The sequence below is a fragment of the Sceloporus undulatus genome, chromosome 6, assembly GCF_019175285.1.
Source record: "Sceloporus undulatus isolate JIND9_A2432 ecotype Alabama chromosome 6, SceUnd_v1.1, whole genome shotgun sequence".
In the NCBI taxonomy this organism is placed as follows: Eukaryota; Metazoa; Chordata; class Lepidosauria; order Squamata; family Phrynosomatidae; genus Sceloporus; species Sceloporus undulatus.
This window is the reverse complement of record NC_056527.1, coordinates 27037377-27060332: the sequence shown is the minus strand read 5'-3', so window position 1 is coordinate 27060332 and position 22956 is coordinate 27037377. Positions and strand designations below refer to the sequence as shown.

The following is a 22956-nucleotide window of genomic DNA, read 5'->3' as shown; positions in this document are numbered from 1 at the left end:
AAGTGTTCGAGGAGTTGTAGGTGTTGGCGATAGGTGACCCATGTTTCAGACCCATAAAGGAGATTAGATAGTACAATGGCTCTATACACACTGATTTTTGTGCTTCACCACAAGTGTGCGTTACTCTAGACTCTTTTGTGGAGCCTTCTGAATACACTATAGGCCTTTGCTAGTCTGTGATCCATCTCTTTATCAATCTTGGCATCTGAGGAGATTATGCTTCCCAGGTAGGTGAACTGTTGAATGGACTTAAGCACAGATTTGCCTACAGTGATGTGGGAATGGTAGTGTTCTTCCTGTTTTTCATCATACAACTATAACAACTAGCAAGCAACACCCTTCCATCATTGACAGCCACCTTCCTGAGGTTGTGCTTTGTTATCTACAGAGAGCTTTGTTATCTACAGAGGACATTATGGGTTTTGAAGACTTTGTCTATGTAAAAAAAAAAAAGGCAGATATCAAGAATCTAATATCACAGACATCACAAAAAGAGAGAGACCACCATCTTTAAGTGCAAAATATTTCAGAATTATAATAGCACAAATTAATGCTCACAAGCTGACATTTGATCAAATCCAACATCAAGCCACAAGGGAGTACACATATTCTCTATCTCTGGAACAAAGAAAGAAGGAAAAAAAATGTCACTGTGATTCATTTGTAATCAAATTGTGTAACATATATAAAACTAGCTACAGCTGGCATTTATCTGCTTTTCAGCCTAAAGGGGGAAGTGGTGAGGGAGGTACTGAAAGCCAAATGGGAAAAAAATGAGTTGGCATCAGTTGAATGATGAAAGAAAAACAAGCCATGACCTTTCACTTTTGTCTCATTTTAAAAACCTTGATTGATTCTCTAACATTTGGTAATTAATAAAGCATAATTTAATTTTGTCTGGTTTGAGCACTTCAATTTAAATGATTTATTTTTCTTTCCTTTTTCATTTTAAAGGAGAAAATCCATTTTTGTTTTATAGGACTGCCCAACAACAGGGATGGGAATTGATGTTCAGATATTGCTGAGCTGCAGCTCACAGTGTTCCCCACCATCGGCTATTTTGAAGTTGCAGACCAAAATATCTGAAAGGCTTCACAATTCCCACACTTTCTCTACACTATACACAATGTAGAAAAGAAGGGGCTCTCCGGATTTTGTTGGACTTCAGCTCCATCAGCTGGAACCAGTCCACTAATCTAATGTTCCCCATTCCTGTTTTGCATATGGCAGACTCCGTTTGTGCAAGAACATCAGTTCTAAATTGGTATCTTTCACACCAGATCTATCTATCTATCTATCTATCTATCTATCTATCTATCTATCTATCTATCCATCCATCTATCATCTAATATTTATTGACATATAAATGTGTAAAGTGTTGATTGTCTACCCATGGTTTTTGAAAACCTGAGTTCCAGAAAACCCTGTTGGGGCCATAGCTATCAGGTATATAATAAAATGTACACAATACACGTACTTTTGGGTATTTTCTAAGAAATAAGTGCTAGACCACATAGGCCTTTAGTCTGGTCTAGTAAAGTTCCCCTTACATTCTTAATTTGTCTCCCAAGCACCTTCCCCAGGTAGATTTTAGATCCATGTGACCTAAACTGAAATGAGCACTGCATGCAAAAGGGTGGTAGAGACCCTTTGGCTTTCTCCATGTTAATAAGCTGCTTTCCCCATCGCTCTTCACTATGTGCCAAGCTGGCCAAGGTTAATGGGAACTGAAGTTCAAGGACATCTGGAGGGGCACAACTTTCCCAGCTTTGTCTTAAGAATATATCCAGGCAAATCCTCATGTAAGACTCTTGTTGGTAACACTGGCTTACCATCAGAAACTATGCATGTCATATAAAGGACAGAATCACTTTTATATAATGAACTACTTGACAATTAAATAAAATAGGATCCCTAAGTCCCTGGCTTGATGTTTTTTTTTTTTTTTTAAATCCTCTTGCAAACACTGGCAAGAGCAGTGGCAGCAGTGTCTACCATGTCGGTGGAGTAGTGAATCCATTCCTACTTTTCACTAGCTTTGAATGGGCTATCCATGGTGGTGAACTTATTTCGAAATAAGGTTCAGCATTTTGAAAAGCTCCCTTAAAACCTACGAGTTTATTACATGGGGAAAAATGTGAAGTTTACACAGTGATTAACCCATGAAAATGATGCAATTGACATCAAAATGTGATTAAATGAGATTAACACAGCCATTATCCTGTGAAAAATCGGGGAATAACCAGGCAATAAGTAAGAAGAAGTAATTCATGGGAAAATCCTGTGAATGCTTTGCTGCTGTTTCTTGCCTGATTATTCATGGGGTAATGCCTCAGTCTGCTCCTTCGCTAGCAACTCAGTGGATATGAAGGATGAAGGGATGGAGCTGTCAGAGAAAGGAGAAGAGGAGAAAAAGGGTGGTCCCACCAACTTTTTGCTTGGGATCCTGGCCCTCCTTGCCTCCATTTTCTCATAGGTTTTTTTCCTAAGGAAATGTGTCCCTTAATTTTTTTTAAGTTCCCCATTTCCTGATACAAAGGCACCTACCTTGGGCTACTCAGTGTGACATTTGCCAAACTGCAGCTTGAGGATACCTTTTCCATGGAGCTGGAGAATCTGGTTATACTCTTTGGGCATGGCATGGAAGCCAGGTTTAGGTAGCTGGTTGTCGTAGTAGTGATGGCTGATGGAAGTGCCTGCTATGCTTTTTGAGAAAGGCCAGAAGCCATACAGCTTCACATTCTCACACAGTTCCACTGCAGCACTGGTGATCATAAATCCCGAAGACAACCGGTAGGCTTTAACGCCTTTAGTCCTCCAGTACTGAGCAAGATTTTTGAGGTATTTGGGGTAGAAAAAGATGGCCTTCTGCTTTGCACTGAACTCTCTCAGAGTGTGGTGTACTTTGAAGGAAGTGGCAGTGTTGCTCCTGAAGGAAAAAGCTGGTAACAAAAGGAATGCTTCTCCATAACGTGCAATATTTTCCAGGAAAGTGGCCTTCTTTTCATTCAGTTTGTTATACCTGCAAACATGCAAAGGCTTAGGAAAATTCTAAACTGATATAAACCCACACTGGGTATAGTTTTATTTATTTATTTCATTTTTTTTGCAGGACCCAAGGCAGATCACATGAGTAACACTGATCAATAAGAATCTCCTCTGAAGTAACAAACAATTTATGCTATGCAGTGCTGGAGCCATTGCTGGTGTTCAGCAAATTGCCACTGTTCATTCTAGTTCATGTATTATTGACCTCCCAATTAGACTACTGCAAAAGCTACTCTTGAAAATCACTCAGAAATGTCAACTAGTACAAAATGCAGCAGTTAGATTGCTTACTGGAAGATCTTACAGAAATCACACAAGACCAGTAGTAAAGGAATATGTTTCCAATCTGAATTCAAGGTGCTAGTGTTCAGATTTAAATCATTGGAAAGAGTAGCTCTCCCTATGCATGCATGCCCACAGATTAAGATCTGGTGCATAGGCCCTCCTCTCTGTCCCACCAGTAGGAGCAATACACTGTGTGAAGTAAAGTTGAAGGCTTTCATGGCCGGCATCCATAGTTTTTTGTGGGTTTTTTGGGCTATGTGGCCATGTTCTAGCACAGCTTCTTTCTGACTTTTTGCCAGCATCTGTGGCTGGCATCTCTGAAGATGTCAGCCACAGATGCTGGCAAAACATCAGAAAGAAACTCTGCTAGAACATGGCGACATAGCCTGAAAAACCCACAAAACATTGTGTGAAGATGTGAAAGAGGGCCTTCTCTGTGGTAGGTGCCTTCATGGCACCAATACGGGCATCATTCCAGTGCTAAATTAAAACATAACTTTTATCCAATCCTTTGTTACTTAATGGTTTTGTCCAAATCCATAGTGATTTTGTGTGCCTTCAAGTTTTTTTTAACTTATGATGACCCTAAACTGACCCTAGCATGGGGTTTCCTCGGCAGAATTTGTTCAAAGGGGTTTGCCATTGCTCTCTTCTGAGACTGAGAGAGTGTGACTCTCTCCAAGTGGATTTTTGTGGCCATGAGAGAATTTAAATCCTAGTCTTCAGGAGTCCTAGTCCAACATTCAAACCACTATACCATGCTGGCTCTCATAAATCAGTATACTTACAGATTCTTAAGAGCTTTTTTAAAAAAAGTTTAATATGCTTGTAAAATGCTTAATTTGAAATTGTCTTAAATTATTTAATCTGATTTTTATTGCAAATTTCACAAAGATCTGATAAAACAGGGAGGGAAACAAATACTTCTAAAAATAAGCAGTCATTTACATGAGCAGCATAATATGAAAAAAGGCAATTGAAGAAAGATCGTTGAGGTTGGGTAGACCAGACTGGGGAGAAGCTACTTTTAATTCCCAGAACCCTCAAGGCCAAGATGGCCACTGGCCACACTGGCTGGGGAAATCTTGGAGTTGTGATTGAATAACGTAAATTATGAAGCTCTGGATTGGGCCATTTGTGTGACTGTGTAGAAAGGTAAGTCTACACAACAGACTTGGTTTGGACTGTCAGAATTAACTCTTTGACAAGAAAACCTTCAACAAGGTATATAAAGGCAAATTCGGTCCCACCCATTTGCTACTGGGGCTGACAGATATAATAGATTTCAGATATGGAGGCATGAAATGTTAATTAATAATAATAATAATTTGTTTTATTTATATACCGCTATTCCAAAGATCATAGCAGTGAACAGTAAGTAAGCTAATTAGCAAGTAAGCTAATTTGCCCCCAACAGTCTGGGTACTCATTTTAGCAACCTCGGAAGGATGCAAGCCTGAGTCAAGCTTGGGCCCTTTTGCTGGTCTTGAACTCGCAACCTTGTGGTTTTGAGTGAATGGCTGCAGTACAGGCATTTAACCACTGCGCCACCTGGGCTCCATATCAATATAAGTCAATATACTGCCTTGATGCCCTGGTGATGCAGTGGTTAAATGCTGGTACTTCAGCCACAAGGTTGTGAGTTCGATCCTAGGGCTCCAAGGTTGACTCAGCCTTCCATCCTTTTGTAGGACGGTAAAACGAGTACTTAGTTTGTTGGGGCAAGTGGATTACAGACTGTAAACCACTTAGAGAGTGCTGAGTTCACTATTAAGTGGTATATAAATGTGAATGCTATGCTAAATGTAAATGTTATACAGTCAGACCTCCATATCAGAGCATCTATGGATGGCCCTGAACCATTATTGTCAATGGTGGTATATGCATACAGCCACTGTGGCATGGCTATGGCTACTGTATGTGCATGTCAGAGTCCATTGATGGTAATGATACTTGAGGTCCCACATTTTTTTGGTATGGGGGGGGGGTGTTCCAGAACTGTACCCCTGCCAATATGGAGGACTGACTGAACTTCAGAAAGATGATGCAATGTCTAATTTAAGAATCTTCAACTGATTCAGGATGAGCAATGAACAGAAACTGATTGGACAGAATTGTTCCACAGCTGCTTTCATTTCACAAGTATTCATTAAGTACATAAAACACTTCCATAAGGCAACGGCCAGCAAATTGTTTTCCATAAAGAGCCAGTTGCTCCCTTTCTACTTGCTTGCCATGCTTTTAGCCAATTCATTTGGCTTCAAACCAGTTACAGTACTAAATCATGACAGTGTCTTGAATTCAGGATTAACATGAAGCAAAACCTTGAGTAGCAGTGAAAGACATGAGATGTCTAAATTGGAGGTGACTGGTGGCTTCTGGGTCAGTGAGGAAAGTAAATTCACTCTGGGTTTTAGTCCAAATAGTAAAGAAGCTATCCAAGAAGGTGAAACTCATCCCTAAAATAGCTTCTTGAAATTTTAAAGCCAGGAGCAAATTCACAGCCCAATGACATGGAAGCCACCAGCTACTATTAGTCCAAATACTATGGTTTATTTATTTATTTTAGATTACATTTATATCTTATCTTTCCTCCAATGGCTTGGAGATAGCACACACGGTTCTCTCCTTGCTATTTACTCTCACAACAACCCTGTGAGGACTGACAGAGGGGGTGATAGGCCCAGGTCAGCCAACAAATTTCAATGCTCCGTGGGGAATAGAACCTGAGTCTCCCAAATTCAGTGTGAGAGGCAGTGTGGTGTAGTGGTTTGAGTACTGGATTGGGACTCTGGGAGATCAGGGTTCAAATCTCTACTGGGTGCCCTTGGGCAAGTTACTTTCTCTCAGAGGAAGGCAAAGGAAAACCCCTTCTTTATAGGTCTTTCCACAAAAGCCCATGCTAGGGTTGCCTTAGGGTCATCATACATCAGAAATGACACGAAGGCACAAGCAACAGCTCTCAAATCCCAGTTCACTGGTCACTCCACTAAACTGGCTCTTTGATGAATAAATGACTGCCCTAGATGGGCTTGATGGGGGTTGTGATGGGGGACACAACTGGACAGCAGGAGATTGGACAAAGCTGTTTTAGCTGGAGCCTGCAATTTTGTAGCACTCTTCTTTCCTCACTGCTAAGAGCTCGTGAGGCCAAAGAGCAAAAGGCCATTGTATTTACTTCATCAAAGAAAGCTTTCCCTCTTTCCAAAAGAATGAGCAGCTTAAGGGCTTTCAGTCTGCATTAGCCTGCCTTTTTAGAGGAAACTTGGGACCACTAATGAAGCAATTGGAATTCAATAGCCATGATGGTGGCATGCCAGGAAATTTCTAAAATGGAGAACCAAGCAATTAAACACGAGTTGCTAACAACACTGCAGTCATACTCACTTTTGGGCTATGATGCTTGGGTTGACAGTCACAAGGTTTGTCTTATTGCCCACATCTTGACTGACACTTCCCTCAGTCGGGGGAAGATTACACCTGCAATTTGACAAGAACCAAACATTATGTTCTTTATAACCTTCCAATATCTCTCAGGCAATCAAATGAACTCCACTTTACCTGGTATCAAGGTTGCAATCCTGGAACATCCTTCCTAGGAAGAAAAGCCCTTTGGCAATGTTGGAAATGCCTCTAAACATGCATGCAATGGCCCTGAAAATATCTTAAGTACACCAATTAAGCTTTCAAATTGCACTGCATAATTAACTTGCAGAATTTGCTGACACAGGCCTTTCTGTGCTGGAGAAATAATGCAGTTTGACACCACTTTAGCTGCCATGGTTCAATGCTGTGGAATTATGGGGGCTGCAGTTTTGTGAGATATTCACCTTTCTCTGTCAGAGATCTTTGGTGCCACAACAAACTACAAATCCCAGAATTCCACAGCATTGAGCCATGGTGTCAACCTGAATTATTTCTACAGTGTAGATTAGACCACAGGCTGGGATGGCAGCCACCGTCTTAGACAGATTTCAAGAGAAATGACACAAATTGCTCCCTCACAATGAGGCATCCAGCCAGATGCCAGACATCTTGATTTTGGCCTCAGATGGAGTGACCCACAATGGTGGAGGGCGGCGGCACAGTGGGAAATGTGTGTGGTCTGCATTGCACCAGAGTGCCAGGTAACAGGGGGATGTTGAGGCAACGGCAGATCCAGAATACTACAGAATGCTTCTGGAGTATTCTGACCGATGCAGTCACTGCCAGTGATGCTGCAGCAACTTGCTTATGAGGAAACATTACAGTTTGAGGACACTGTATGTAGAGAGATCTTGTAGCACCTTTTAGACTAACTGAAAGAAGTTGGCAGCATGAGCTTTCATAGACTAAAGTCTACGTAGAAGTAGACTTTTGTCTATGAAAGCTCATGCTGCCAACTTCTTTCTTTCAGTTAGTCTCAAAGGTGCTACAACATCTCTCTACATACTAACTCTACAGACTAACACTGCTGTATCTTTGAATTCTACCAGTTTGAAGACACTTAGAAAAAAATGAATAAGAGGTGAAATTACAGAGATGTAAATTTCTTTTTAAAAAGGAGAACCTGTTGTTGTATATTATTACTAGCTTTATCCCTACCCACCCCACAATTTCTTTAGTCCCATCTAGACTCACTGTATTGATGAGAATTTGATAAGTCAACACTTTAGATATTCCATTGATTCATTTGGCCCATGCTAGTTGAGATGAAAAACAGAATTTAGGAACCTATCTAAATATACTCAACTGCACAAAAAATCAGATTTTGTACAGTTGAGATAATGCACAGTCTATAGCAATATCTCTCAAATAACTAGCACAAATACTTTTAGCAGCTTTAGCAAATAAGGCTGTTTCATGTCTAACATATGGATCAGTCTGTGAGTACAACATTCAACCCGTTACCTGAATACAAAGTCTGATTTATCAATTTCAGCTCCACAATTCGAGCCCTTCAGAATCCCACCATTTCCAACCACAGCACATTGCTTGAAGGGATAATCCAGAGGCTGTGACTGAAAACCAAAAGATGGACCAATGTCAATTTTTGTACAGCAAAATTTAAGCAAAAATAGAGTCTGGCATTATTGACAGGATATACAACCAAATTTGCCTTCTCCCTTCTGCAGCTTCCTGCACACCCTGAACATCTTTTCCAGAAGGCTGGTATAGGGCTACACCATAGGGGGGCAGATAGGTAGAGAAGAGCAAAGGAGAGTGAAAGAGAATTCAGCCAAGATTGGGCAAAGAGATCTTGAACCAGAAGACCACCACACCCTGATTTGGAACAATTCCCCTCTTTCATTGCACAATTGGTTGTTGTGTGCCTTCAAGTCATTTCTGACTTACTGGCAGAATTTCTTCAGAAGGGGTTTGCTTTTGCCTTCCTCTGAGACTGAGAGTGTGACTTGCTCAAGATCATCCAGTAGGTTTCCATGGCTGAGCGGGGATTCGAACCCTGGTCTCCCAGGAGTTTGTCATATTACCTATGTTCTCACTGCGATCATGTTAACGAAGGGAAGTGCGTACAGATTGGTTTGGTAACACTCCCTACTGCATATTTCTTCATTAGCATGCCCTGGCTGTTACTGGCCCTTTGCCCTCTCTTTTGCCCTCATTCTTAACCCTGCCGCCCTGCCCTGTGCCCTACCCAGCATTCCTTTCATTTGTGTGTTTGTTTTTAAAATGCAATTCCAGAGTTATCCAAATGCAGTTTAACAAAAGAGGGACAGACAGACAGAAAGAGCAGAAGAAAAAAACCCACCCCAAAATAGCAAAGGGGATAGCAAAGGGGAGGGAGGACGTCAAAGAGGAAGAGACACTGACACCATGTTGACTGTGCAAACTTTGGGAGTATTTTACTATACCTGAGGACTAGTGTTATACCAGCATGACTGGGAGCTTATTGATGGATTTTTCCAGCAGTGGCAAGTTGTGGGCTAACCATGCTTTGAAAAAGGCAGTGATGAGTTGGGAGGTATATCATGCAATAGGTATATCCAAAGACAGTATTATCAATTTTTTATCGTGGCTTAAAAGTTGTGTATAATAAAGTCCCATGTCCTAGTGCAACACTCAACCCACTACACCAGCGGTTCCCAACCTGTGGGTTGGGACCCCTTTGGGGGTCGAATGATCCTTTCATGGGGGTTGCCTAAGACCATTGGAAAACACCTATTTAATTACAGTTATGAAGTAGCAACGAAAATAATTTCATGAGTTTGGGTCACCACAACAAGAGGAACTGTATTAAAGGGTAGCGGCACTAGGAAGGTTGGGAACTACTGCACTACACCATGCTGGCTCTCTCACTATAAAATACAGACCAAAACATTTGGTCATCATCCACCCACGAAGAAAGGTTTAACATTCAGCATGAAGGAGGAATGGGGCAGGAAATTTGGTAACATGAACCATCTTTTCTTTGCTTCCCATCCAGAACACTTGAATGATCTGCAGCCATGAAAAAGGTGCTCTCCTTACCTCAGGAAGCATTCTAAATATTTCCTCACTGATGTGAATGGTTTTCTTATTGTCCACTTCATAACTCATGTTGCTTCCTAGTGGGGTATTGTTTTGAGAAGCGATAAAGTTGTGAGCCGCATCACAGCATGAGGTGAGCTCTGACCTACAAAATAAAATATAAGATAAAAATACCTGTATAGTGAATATTGGAGATGTCTCATCAATCGGGTAGCCATGGGTTGACACTGATGTAATGGCAGTTAACAACAAGTGAATATTGTAGAAAAAGAAGTTCACATAGGAATACCAAACATAGCTTTTTATTCATATTGATGACGAACGTGATAATTTATGTTTCAGTTTCCCATTAACCAGATGTTCTTGACTGGAATTTTTGACCATTAATGGTTCTGACACTATGCAAGAATATAGGAACCAATAAGGTTTCAGATTGTTCGGCATATCCCAAGTAACATCCCTATTCATGCATGTGCTGTTGTGATCCTATCTATGGCAATTTTATTCAGATGTTTTGCCAGGGAGGAAAAAAGCTTTAGGTCTTCCAGTCATGAGATAACAATGTCAGCATGTCTGATATTTTTAGGAAATATGGTACAGTTAGCCCTCCATATCCATGGATTCTACACCCACGGATTAAAACATCCATGGCTTGAAAAAATATTTTTAAAGGAAGCCTTGATTTCACCATTGTATATAAGGGAAGCCATTTTACTGCAGCATTGTATATAATGGGACTTTAGTATCCACAGACTTTGCATCCATGGATTCCAACATCCATGGCTTAAAATATATATTTTTAAAATTCCTAAAAGCCAAACTTGATCTTGCCATTTGATATAGAGACACTATTTAACTGTGCTATTGTATTGAATGAGTGTAGTGAGCATCCACAAAATTTGGTATCCATGGGGGTCCTGGAAAGAAACCTCAGTGGATACCAAGGGCCCACTGTATATTTTTTCTAATCTAATGCTAGTTCAAAGTTCACTGAAATTGTCAAAGGTTGGCTGGATGGGTGGATATAAGGTGGGAGAAGAATTTATTGCTCTCCTCTTTGATCCTTCTCTCCATTTGTAAACAATGGGAGGGCAATAATTCAGGCCAGCCCCAGAATGAGATAGCTTTAAAGATAGGCCTTTGTTCTGGCTCTTGCTATGTTGTTAGTTTCTTACCACTGATCTATGGCCATTTCCCAATAGTTTTGTATGCTTCTTTGCAGCACTGAGAATTGCATCACATCTCAATCCTGCAAACAATAGAGCATCTTTGATAAGTTTAAGACCCACTGATTTTAATAGGTCTGCACTAAATATGATTAAATCTAGATCAAGTCTGAAATTACTAAGGGCAGTTTTTAAAAATCAGAGGTAGTCCCCTACTCACAAATGCACCAACGACTCTACAGTCTTGCTATATGATGCATTTATTCATATGTTTGTAAAGCTTATTGGTATTTTCAGCATCTGTGGAAGTGGTAGAATATACACCTTAATCTGTAAAAAAAGCTTATTTACTGCTGGCTGCAATTTTCAAATATCTAAAAGTCTATTTTTTTCCCCAAAAGCCTAACAAATGAATAGATTCTTACACAAACATTTATCAGTCATATCACATACAACTAATATTGAAATGGCTAGTGTCAATCAATCTATCTTTATTATGTAGTCACAGACCTGAGCAAAATAAAAGCAGCATAACATATAAATTACTTCAAAAGAAAATATGAACTAGGTTGTAAACACATATTGTTTAAAACAACTACACCTATTTAAAGGAGATATACAACATCAAATAGTGAAATGCATAACTTAAAATAAGTAACACAACTGAATCCCATTTTGGGAGAAAGGCAAGATATAAACCCAATAAATAAATAAATAAATAAATAAATAAGACTATGAATGGCATAACTGCAGTTGCCATATTTTAGGTTGCTGCTACACTGTACAATTAATGGAATCCTGGGATTTGTAATTTGTTGTGGCACCAGAGCTCTCTGACAGAGAAGGCTAAATATCTCACAAAACTACCAGAATGTTATAGCAGTTAATGTGATGTGAAATTGCAATAATTCTGCAGTGTGTATGCAGCCCTAGATAGCTTATTCCACAGATATCTACTCAGAAGTAACTAGGCAAGAGTATATAGGATTTCTGTCATTCTAGATGTTCTTGGACTTTTAAATATGGTAGCAGCAAAAATGCATAACATGCTATTTTAACAATAGCATGTCAAATATCTCTTACTGTCATGAAGTTCTTCCTAATGTTAAAGTGGAATCTCTTTTCTTGTAGTTTGCATCTATTGCTCCATGTCCTTTCTCTGCAGCAGCAGAAAACAAGTTGGCTGCATCCTCAATATGACACCCTGTCAACTATTTAAACAGGGCAATCATATCACCCTTTAACCTTCTCTTCTCCAAGCTAAACATACACAGCTCCCTAAGTCACTCCTCATAGGGCATGGTTTCCAGACCTTTCAATGTGGCTTACTCTCATGTAAATCTATGTAGTACTGCAGCTTTAATCATTCCTCCAAAGAAGTGAGTTGATGAGACAGTAAAGTAGGAACTGGATAGATTTTTTTTCCAGTTAGAAAAAAACTGTTTTGCCTGGAAAGAATATAAAATTCATTTGGTTTTGCATCTGTGCAATTACTATGGTGAAAAATATGTTCCAAGGTAACTGCTATGGCAGTAAGCTGTGAAATTGAACTCTTGATTGTTTGGATGCACCCCATGCCTGGAATCCTGCCTTTAGGTCTCTTTGGCAATGTTTCCATTTTAAAAATGCATTCTGGAGCATTTGGCTCTAGCTAAGAGAAGCAAATGCCCTTGTCAAAGATCCACACATCAGAGGAAATGCTCTTCTGATGGATAACATTCATTAGGAAAAACGAGTGCACACTTCTATTTTATTACTTTATTGCTTCCACCATAAAAGCAATGCTTCAGGATAAGCAGCAATGTCTGATACTTGAACAAAAATCACAACTAATAAAAAAAGATAATGGTTTCCAATTAATGTTATGGTTCAGTTAAGCTGGTAAGAGGCAGCCAGGCAGTATAAGAGTGAAACACATGAAATGCATTAATGAAACACATGAAACAATAAAGTATTTTAAAAGTATTTTTCTTTCTTGCAAGATCAATAACATTTTGTAAAATAAGAACTAATTATGCTCTTGAGTATTTGCAGTTACAGGGAATTTCCTCATATCCCATGAGCAGAGTTTTTGACCTAAGTCCCGTTCATACAACTCCCAAGCACCTAATCCACTCAGTGTCTTGGGTATTGTCAAAAACTGTATTGCTTTTATTGAGCTTCAGTGCAATACATGAATAGGTTTTACAATTAATTAAAATGCTCCCCAATAATGTAATATAAAATAACATCCCAAAGTAAATGCTCCTATTTAAAACAAATGTGCACCACTCATAGTGACAGTGTTATTAAAATAGGTTCAGGCTAAACATGACTCTTATTAAACAGCAGGATTTTCATCTGATGGCAAATTTTCTGGGCAAGATAGGGTGTATCCACAGTGTAGAAATAACACAGTTTGACACCACTTTAACTGTCCTGGCTCCATCCTACAAAGTCCTGGGATTTATAGTTTGGTGAGGCACCCACACTTTTTGATAGAGAAGCCTAAAGACCTTGTGAAACTACAAATCACAGGATTCCATAGGATGGAGCTACAGCACTTAAAATGGTGCCAAACTGCATTATTTCTACAGTAAAGATGTGCCCATTGGCTGCTGTCACACTGCAGAAATAAAGCAGTTTGACACTGCTATGGAATCTTGGGATATGAGTTTGGCAGGCAACAGGGCTCTCTGATAAGGCAAGCTAAATATCTGACAAATCTACAAATCCCATAGCACCGAGTCATGGTAGTTAAAGTGGCGTCAAAATACTTTATTTCTGCAGTGTGGTTCTGTGGAAGGTAAAATCACAGCAATTCTGCTGCTTACAATAACGCAACTTGATCCAATGAGAAAACTTCTTTCTGTGCATCCTACTACTACCCTCTCCTCTGTTGTAGCATTCCACTTTTGTAGATTTAGGGTTCCCACAGCTGGCTTTCCCCTAGCCAAATCCTTGGGGCTGGCTTTAGACATGGAGATCACACAAGGTTGTGATACAGCTGCAACTGATGTAAGATTTTATCTCTACTATGTAGTTTAGAGATTCTTGACCCCCCCCCCAGCACATTCATCTGCGCTGACAAATCTGTGCTGACAGATTCACATGTCTGTGCTGACACATTGCTGTCTGGAACCAAATCCCCACAGATGGACAGGGCTTACTGTACTTCCATCCTAATTTCTGGCCATAATTGGCAAGTGTTCCATAACTGCTGCCCTGCTGGACATTACTCTCAAATGTGAAAGTGCTACCAGCCCTCCACATTTGTGGCTTTGACTTTTGCTGATTTGATTATTCGTGGATTTCATTAATAAGTTCACTCTAGGAATCTAGTCCCCTCAGCATGATGCTATGATCAACATCCATCAGAAGTCATGCTGGAAGACCTAGAGATTCCTAGAGAGGCGTTCTCTCAAGTTAAAAAATAGTGGTTTTGTTACTTGGGTTTTTCCCACTTTCACAGGGGTCCTGCGCCCCTAAACTCTATTGAATGTGGAGGGCCCACTGTACACACCCCTCCCAACAATATAGTTTTGATGTAGTAGGATGTTTCTTACATATACCATTCAGACTTATCCTCTGGCACTAGGATACATATTAAGGGTGTTACCCAAATTTCAAGGGTCTCAGGAGGGCACTCAAAACCAATATTTAATACAGAAATTTTATAAGCTCAATTAAAGCAGTCGAGAGGGCTGGGGCAACTCAAAGCAGGGATCAAGCCTGTGAATACTGGTTCTGAGAAACAGAACTCCAGAGTGCAAGGTCCAAATATACTGTATATCTTCATGTATAAGTCTAGAAATTTTAGTTAAAAATTGACCTAAAAAATCTAAGTTGCCTTATCCATGAATCAATATGAGTACTATATTTTAACTCTTATGAAAAAAAAAGGAACCATCACCTGGTGAAAGGCAAGAGTGTAATCTGTTTTGGAAGCACTAGCCCGCCTCTATTATCTCATCTATCCAGCCTTTAGTGTGAGCCCAAACAGTTATCCCTGCTGGAATTTTGTAAGTTCATTGGCATAGTTTTCCTTTCCTTCATCCTTTAGATCCTTTGTTGCATAACCTTAAGTTTTACTCGCAATGCATCTGTGGGTTATATCAAAATCCATAACTTTGGCTCCCAAATCTGCCCTTGACTTATACATGAGGTTGACTTATAGTTGAGTATATACATTAAGTGTATTTGTAATGAAGGGGAATCACCATTCACACAAAGACACTCACACACATGTCCAAGAACAAATGATATAAAAGGTGGTAGCAGATAACAACTGAAGGGATTGCAGAGGGTGATACTGCACCAATTCCAGAAGCTCTAGGCAGGGGACACGGGGAAATAAAATGGTTCAACAACCTGCTTGTGAATTGTGGAGTGGTCAGAAATGCTGAGGAGTCAAGTGAGATACTGACTGCTGTCTGAACTCCAGAAAAACCAAATTGGGGGGTGGCTGAACAGGCATATTTACAGGGCAAAACATACCCTGAGGCAGATTTTAGGATTAAAATGAGGTTTCCAGGAGAGAAGAATGACAAGGGAAGTTGTGAATGGTTGGACAATCAGTGCAAATGTCTCTGGATAATGGAGTATCTCTTCCACAGGGAAGTATTCTTGGATTTGTGTTCACTTGTAAACACAAGGTCTGTCACCCACCATCACTTCTACCATGAAAGGATTATGAAGATTCTGATTGATTTGTCCTGTCCATGTGTTCCTGAGCTTTCCCTATGCTGAGCCTCCTGGATCTCCAAATATGGTCCCAGATCTTCTCATATGGTCAGGTGGGCACAGTTGCTTCCAAAGTTACTCTTCCCCACTTGCTCTTGCCCCATGTGCATGCCCATAACAGGCCATTCTGCCCTATAGGGTCCTCTCTTTTATTTCAACAGTTGCTTCCAGCCTAGAATCATAAAAGGACTGTATTTAGGGCAACAACATGTACCAAAATGTAGGTTAATTAGTATGTTGCATGGTTCACTGAGCAGCCAAAGAGAATTGATTTGTTACTGTGCTCTGTGATTGACATTTTCCCCATTTCAAACTTTTGTTTTAAATGATGTGTCAGGAAACATTTGCTGGTGATGGATGTCAAGCACTCTGTGCGTGCTTACCACCTCCAGCTGCTCATTAATTAAATATTGGTCTTCTTGAATGTTAGAAGCTGTGTCAAAGAACAGACAGAATGAATGTGTGGTGGAAAGGACTTCAAAAAAGCAAATCATTAAAAATGATGATAGCAGAATAAGCCCTTTACTGCCTATTAATATTTTGAGGGCACAGTAAAAAGCTCTGATTTTGGTGTTCAAGTGCCACTGTCATGTCTAGGTCAATGGAGATGAACTGGTTACAGACATTATTTCCTTTACTGTTTTGATTGGGCTTTTAAAAGTATAAATCCATTATGTTATGAATGCAGTCAGCCTATTTGTGTTCATTATTGGTTTTTCTGATATGAAGTCTATTCCTCACTCACGAAGATGGCTGACAGTCAGCTGAACCAACACTAGGCCAGCAAAAACTGTGTTAAACAGAATCTGTTTAAAGTCCTCCAAAGAAGGACAGTTCCCCACCACTGGAGGCAACCTGTTACACTGTTAAGCAGATCTTACAGTTGTTGTTGCTGCTAATAATAATAATAATAATAATAATAATAATAATAATAATAATATCCTGCCCTCCACCCAGCACATTGACTCAAGGCAGCTCGAGTCCCTGTACTTCCCAATATTTCTTCCCAATGTTTAGGAGGAATCTCTTCTCTTGTAACGTGAATCCATTGCTTCATGTTCAGGTTTCTGCAGCAGCAGAAAACAAGCTCATTCCATCTTGTACATGACATGCCTTCAGGTATTTAAAGATGGCCAAGCCATTTCTCACTCTTCTCATCTCCAAGATAAGCATACTCTGTTCTTTAAGTCATTCCCCATAAGGCTTGGTTTCCCGACCTTTGATCATCTTGGTTATCATTCTCTGGACATGTTCCAGCTTGTCAATATCCTTCTTGAATTTTGATGTCCAGAACTAGATACAGTATTTCAAATGATGTCTGACCAAAGCAGAATAGAGTAGGACTACTATTGATATGGACACTATGCTCCAACAGATGCAGCCCAGAATTGCATTGTCTTTTCTGACTGCTGCAAATACAGATACAGAAAACATGGAGGAGTCTGCTTTCTGTTGGTTTTATTAGCACTCAGGACACACATAAGGACAAAACTGATCTGATGGCTTGAAGTGAGCTGTATGTTTATTGACCAGTCGCCTGACACTACAGCTAGAAAAAGTGAGCATCTATATCAAGCGCAGCAACAACAATAACAAATGGCTTCTGCCCTCGGAAAATATGAAGGAAAGAGAAAAACAAGAAAACTCAAATTTTTGATATTTTATCATATGCCATTATCAGTGAATTATCAAGAGCTGGCAGAAAAACAGCTTGCCTGCTTTGATTTGTACTTTTGATTTGTATACTTCTTTATTCCCTTCTCTTCTCAACTGTGAGCTGTTTCAGGCAGAACTGAATGGACTGAATCATCCATGACAGAGAGTCAGAATACAGAGCTTAGAACAGTTATTTCTGGGGGACCAAAGCTCACAGAATCCTCAGCCAACATGGCCAATGATTCTTCCAAACACGGTCAGAATATCATGGCAGCCTCGGCTGTTTCTGTTCCTCTATGCAGGAGTGAAGGGAGTTTTTGTTTTTCATTTGAGATCCACCAACCAAATACTAGCTGCAAAAGACAGGATCAAGAGGTCTAGGAACAAGTATTTGTTTTGAAAAGAACTGAGTGGAGCCAACAAAATCCACATTTAGTCACTTCAGTATCTCTACATTAATTTAATTTATATCCTGCCTTTCTCCTTATATAGGCTTCTGTTTAAAGGCCCCCCAAAGAAAGGGAGCCCACCACCTTCCTAAGCACTCCATTCCACTCTTGAAGAGCTATTACAGGAATGACAATGGCGTTTATCAGACGAGGTTTCTGAAGCTCAGATCTGGGGCTTCTGCAGATTGGGCCATTCGCATTGACATGATAAGGACAATGTATTTTCATACCTGGTAGCTTTAAATGTGAGCCCCTTCAGCGGGACTTGCGAACTGAATCCTTACTGACTCCTCATTTTGTGGCGATTTGCCGAGTTCGCTAAATAAGTGGATTGACACAATTCACATTGAGGCTCAGTTCAAACTCATTGCGAATTGGTCTGGTGTGGAATCCCAATCCTGAACACGATCGCAAGACCCCCAGGTTGCAAATCTCCCATGATGCCCTGCTGAAATGTGCCCCATTTTCTTCTTTTTGCTCTTTTTGCTTTCAGGGCAACCGATGCAACTTCGGCAGAGCAGCCAGGCTAGCAGCGCTTTCTCCCTTTCTGCCTCTCTCTCTCTCTCACATACACATATCCCTGGAAGCCAAATTCAAAGGGATCCTGTGTCAGAGCCCCATCCATTTCATCCTCATGTACATCTATCCAAAGGATGTATACTAATGTTTGCAGATGTGAAGGAAATGAAACATGAGGATGGAGGGAGAGATGGAACTCCCAGAATTCCATAGCCTCGAGTCAAGGACCCCACAACAAACTCCAACTCCCATAATAGTAATACTTTATTATTTTAAAATAATAATAATAATAATTTATTATTTTAAAATGATGATGATGATGATGATGATGATGATGATGATGATGATTTAGGTTACTAGTTGGCTGAGGCACCAGAGCTCTCTGGCAGAGAATGTCAATTTCATGCACATCTACATCCATCCTCCTGTCAATCTCAACATCTCTCACACACACACATACACATACACACACACACACACACACACTCACATATGTGTATATATATATATGTATATATATATACACACACACACTCATACATACATACACACACACACACACACACACCAGAGCTCTCTGGCAGAGAAGGCTCAATGTCAATTTCATGCACATCTACATCCATCCTCCTGTCAATCTCAACATCTCTCTCTCTCTCTCTCTTTCTCTCTCTCTCTCTCTCACACACACACACTCATATATATATATATATATATACACACACACACACACACACACTCATATATACATACAGACACAGACACAGACACAGACACAGACACACACACACACACACATATACACCAGAGCTCTCTGGCAGAGAAGGCTCAATGACTCTGGACACTACAGTTCCCAGAATTCCATAGCACTGAGCCAGGATAGTTAAACTGGAGTTAAACTGGATTATCTCCCCAATGCGGATGCAACCTAAGAGAAGGCAACTGAATGACAGGAGGATGGTTGTAGATAATATATAGATATAGCTCTTTAAGGGCTTTTGGACTTCAGCTCCCAGAATCCCAGGCTATTGGCCAACATGGCTGAGGCTTCTGGGAGCTGAAGTCCAGGATCCTTTAAAGGGCACAGTTTGGGGACCACTGGGATAGATATAGATAGATATAGATGTGGATGAATTGGCTCGGGGCTATGACAGGAAGACCCTTTGAATTTGGCTGCCAGGGAAGGGAAACTAGAAGGGAGGAAGAAAAAAGGGGCAGCTGTCATTCAGGTGAGGCTAGCATTCGCATGAAAGTGGAGCCTGGCTCCCTTCTTAGCCCTGGAAGTGCAAAGGTTCAGGATGCCTTCAGGGCTCCACTGAGCATGTGCAAGGGTCCCAATTCGAATCATTGAATCCCCCATGGTATGCACCGGTGTGGAACTACAATTTGCACTCACTCCGCTTTCCCTAAATCCACATCATGTGACTTCCTTCAATTCGATTCCTCCTCAGTTCGGAAGGGCAACAGAAGAGCAACCAGGTATGAAAATACATTCTCCTTATCATGTCAATGCGAATGGCCCAATCTGCAGAAGCCCCAGATCTGAGCTGCAGAAACCTCGTCTGATAAACGCCAATGACTGGAATCCTGCTGGGCAGTTGTGAAGATGTAACCAGCATGGTGTATAGGGGCTTGAGCATTGGACTATGACTCTGGGGATCAGGGTTCAAATCCTGGCTCGGCCATTGAACCCCATTGAAACTGGATGACCTTGGGCGAGTCACACTCTCTCAGCCTCAGAGGGTAGCAATGGTAAACCCCTTCTGAAGAAACCTGCCAAGAAAATCCCACAATAAGTTTGTTTTAGGGTTGTCACAAGTCAGAAATTACTTGAAGGCACATAACAACAACAGCATCTTATAGTTACACGTTTGCAACTGCTATGCATTTATGAATACAAATGCCTAGAGTAGTGTTTTCTCTAGGAGTTTCTATGTTCTCCAGCACAACTCTATAGTCAACTTCCAGCAGAATTGTGCTGGAGGACTTAAGAGATTCCTAGAGATAAAATATTAATAAAAATAGCAAATAATCAAACCAACAAAAGTCAAAGCTGCAAATGTGGAGGGACCACTGTATCATGTCCATGTAATCCAGACAGTTGATTGAGGAACAATATTGTAACTCAAGAGGACTACGTTATCCTCTTTGTGCAGGAGCAGTGGGGCTGGTCTGGTGTAGTGGCTGAATGTTGAAGAGGAGAAGGTGATGACAGTGGAGCCCTGGCCCTTGGACACCACCTTCATGGAGATGCTTCTGCCCAGAGCTGCCAGTGTCGCTTGTGCACAGGAGACAGAAGAAAAGGTGGAGGATGGAGAGGCAAGGCTGCATGTCTGGGGGCATAAGTAGTGACAGCCAGACTCAGGCACATCCCTCAAAGAAGAGGGCCTGGTGTAGTGGCCGCCTCAATGGCCAGTTAGCAGCAGGGTCGTCATGAGCCTCAGCTGGTGCAGGGGTGGAGAAGTGACCCTTGACAAAGATGTGCTATTGTCTTATACTGGTACCCCGGGATACGAACGCGCCGCGATACGAAATTTCCGGGTTACGAAAAAAAATAAATTAATTAATTATTTCCGGGTTACGAAGGTTTACCCGGGTTGCGAAAAAACGCTGGCGCTTTTTAAAATGGAGCCGCGGCGGAGCCGCGGCTTTTCCCCATTAGCGCCTATGGGGATTCGGCTAACGAAAGACTTCCGGGTTACGAAAATGGCGGCGGAACGAATTAATTTCGTAACCCGGGGGACGAGTGTATCTGCCCCTCCTCCACCACCGCCTCTAAGGATGAAGAAAGGGTCAGTCAGGGTCAGGGTGGGAGAAGGAGCTCCACAAGCATTTAGGCTTTGCTGCCGCCACCGCGTATCTTCTTGGCTGGGGAATTTTGGGTGCTAAAAGTTGCTGCAAAAGTAATTTTTCCAAGTTCTCAACAGAATCACCTGGAATGTAGACATTCCAGAAAAAGACACTCCAGAAAAGTTGCTTCTTTTGTTCATTTAATGGGGCTGACACTTTTCATGGGAACACAAGGCAACATGTCCTCACATTCATACTAAAAAATTCAGGGAATGTAGTACATTCTAACAAGGAAAGTCTGTTTTCTCGGATGTATTAAAAGATCAGAACTCTAGCCAGCCTCTGATGTGTTGTCAAAGCAAGAGCTCTGTAAAATTTTAATATCCTGTTTTGGAAAAGTGCAAAAAGGAGAAGAGACTGAGGGGAAAGATTTAACATGAAACCAGGCAGTTGTTAAAAATATATATGCAAAAAACAGTTCTCACACAAAACCTCTAAAAATTCAGCGGTTTTGTAGGCAGAAATAATAAAAAAAAAACACACAAATGCTGCCCTCTCATTCCATTAGTCCAGTCATGAAATGAAAATAAAAATATCAGATGTGAAAAGACCTAAGCTTCTAAACGTACACATTTGCCTTAGTCTTACTATTTTTCAGTTGTAGAATCTTCAGTCTGTTGTATATATATTTTTTAAAAAATTAGATGTTTTTTATTTAGATCTGTGGGCTGCTTGTTTTCAAACTAACTACAAGATGAATGTTTTTTGGGGAGGGCACAGGAGTTATGATGGAATAAATATTTTATTTATGCATTGGTATAGTTTAATATTAGCATCTATTTACTCTTATAGCAGAGTTACACTTCTGATGCTTTAGTGCAGGTGTTTATAAATGTTCTGGTCCTGAAGACCATATCTGATTTAGGCTGGGGATAGGACAGGGGCAATGCACACATCAGGAGTACAGCTACAGTGAGGCAAAATGAGGGCATTGGTCCTCCATAAGAATTATATACTTTCATTTCTCACTTTTCTTCAGTCTTCATTTTTCTAAGTTTTCAAATAGTGAGACATTGAAAATAGTTCACACCTAGAATTTTTGGAATATCTATCTTCAAACCCCCTTGGTAACTGTCCCTTCCCCCTTCCTTTGAATGCTAAACTATATTTCTAAATGTTCAACTGATCTTTTAATATTCTGCAGAGCTACAAATTTGGAGAATGAAGGAAAATTTCATTTGAGAAAGTGGAATTCTGACTGTGAGAATGCTCTCATCCTCCTCCCAACTGTTCTGAATTCTGCAGATACTTTGGACTGCTGGAAAGGCAATGGGTCTAGATCAAATGAACTCTCCGTAGAAGCCAAGATGACTTAGGTGAGGCTGGTGTACTTTGGCCACATCATGAGAAGACATGACTCACTAGAAAAGATGACAATGCTTGGTAAGGCAGAAAACAATAGGAAAAGAGGAAGACTGCATTCTTGATTGATAGACTCAAGACAATGAAGCCATGGACCTGAATCTGCAAGAGCTGAGCAAGGTTTTTGATGACAGGGTGATGAAAGAGGTCTCTCATTCATGGGGTTGCCATAAGTTAAAGTCAATCTGAAGGCAGTTAGCAACAAAAAAAATTGCTATGCTCCTGACTCATAGACGCATGCATCTCAGCACAGGCACATAATAGTCTTTTCAGCTCTCTCTCATTTCCATCAATGCCTATGAAACCCCATAAAAAGAACACAAGGGCAATCACACCTTCTTGGTCATGGGTACCCCATCACACCTTCTTGGTCATGGGTACCTCATTCATGGGTAATAAAGGCAAAATGCTTCTGATACTGGATGTAATACAAA

General features: G+C 40.6%; 1 protein-coding gene across 4 annotated transcripts in view; it reads right to left on the bottom strand.

The window, feature by feature from the left end:
* Positions 1–234: 234 nt before the first annotated feature.
* ST8SIA6 (ST8 alpha-N-acetyl-neuraminide alpha-2,8-sialyltransferase 6) overlaps positions 235–22956 on the bottom strand; it is a 57186-nt gene continuing 34464 nt past the window's right edge. For 3 of the 4 annotated variants that reach the window (XM_042475105.1, XM_042475106.1, XM_042475107.1), the window contains 5 exons: positions 9802–9946; positions 8224–8333; positions 6721–6813; positions 2548–3022; positions 235–618 (listed from right to left, as the gene is read on the bottom strand). In XM_042475105.1, coding sequence (XP_042331039.1) covers positions 2554–3022; positions 6721–6813; positions 8224–8333; positions 9802–9946 — 817 coding nt within the window. In that variant the 3' untranslated portion in view covers positions 235–618; positions 2548–2553. The remainder of the gene's footprint in view (positions 619–2547; positions 3023–6720; positions 6814–8223; positions 8334–9801; positions 9947–22956) is intronic. The other variant, XR_006104635.1, reaches the window with a different exon arrangement.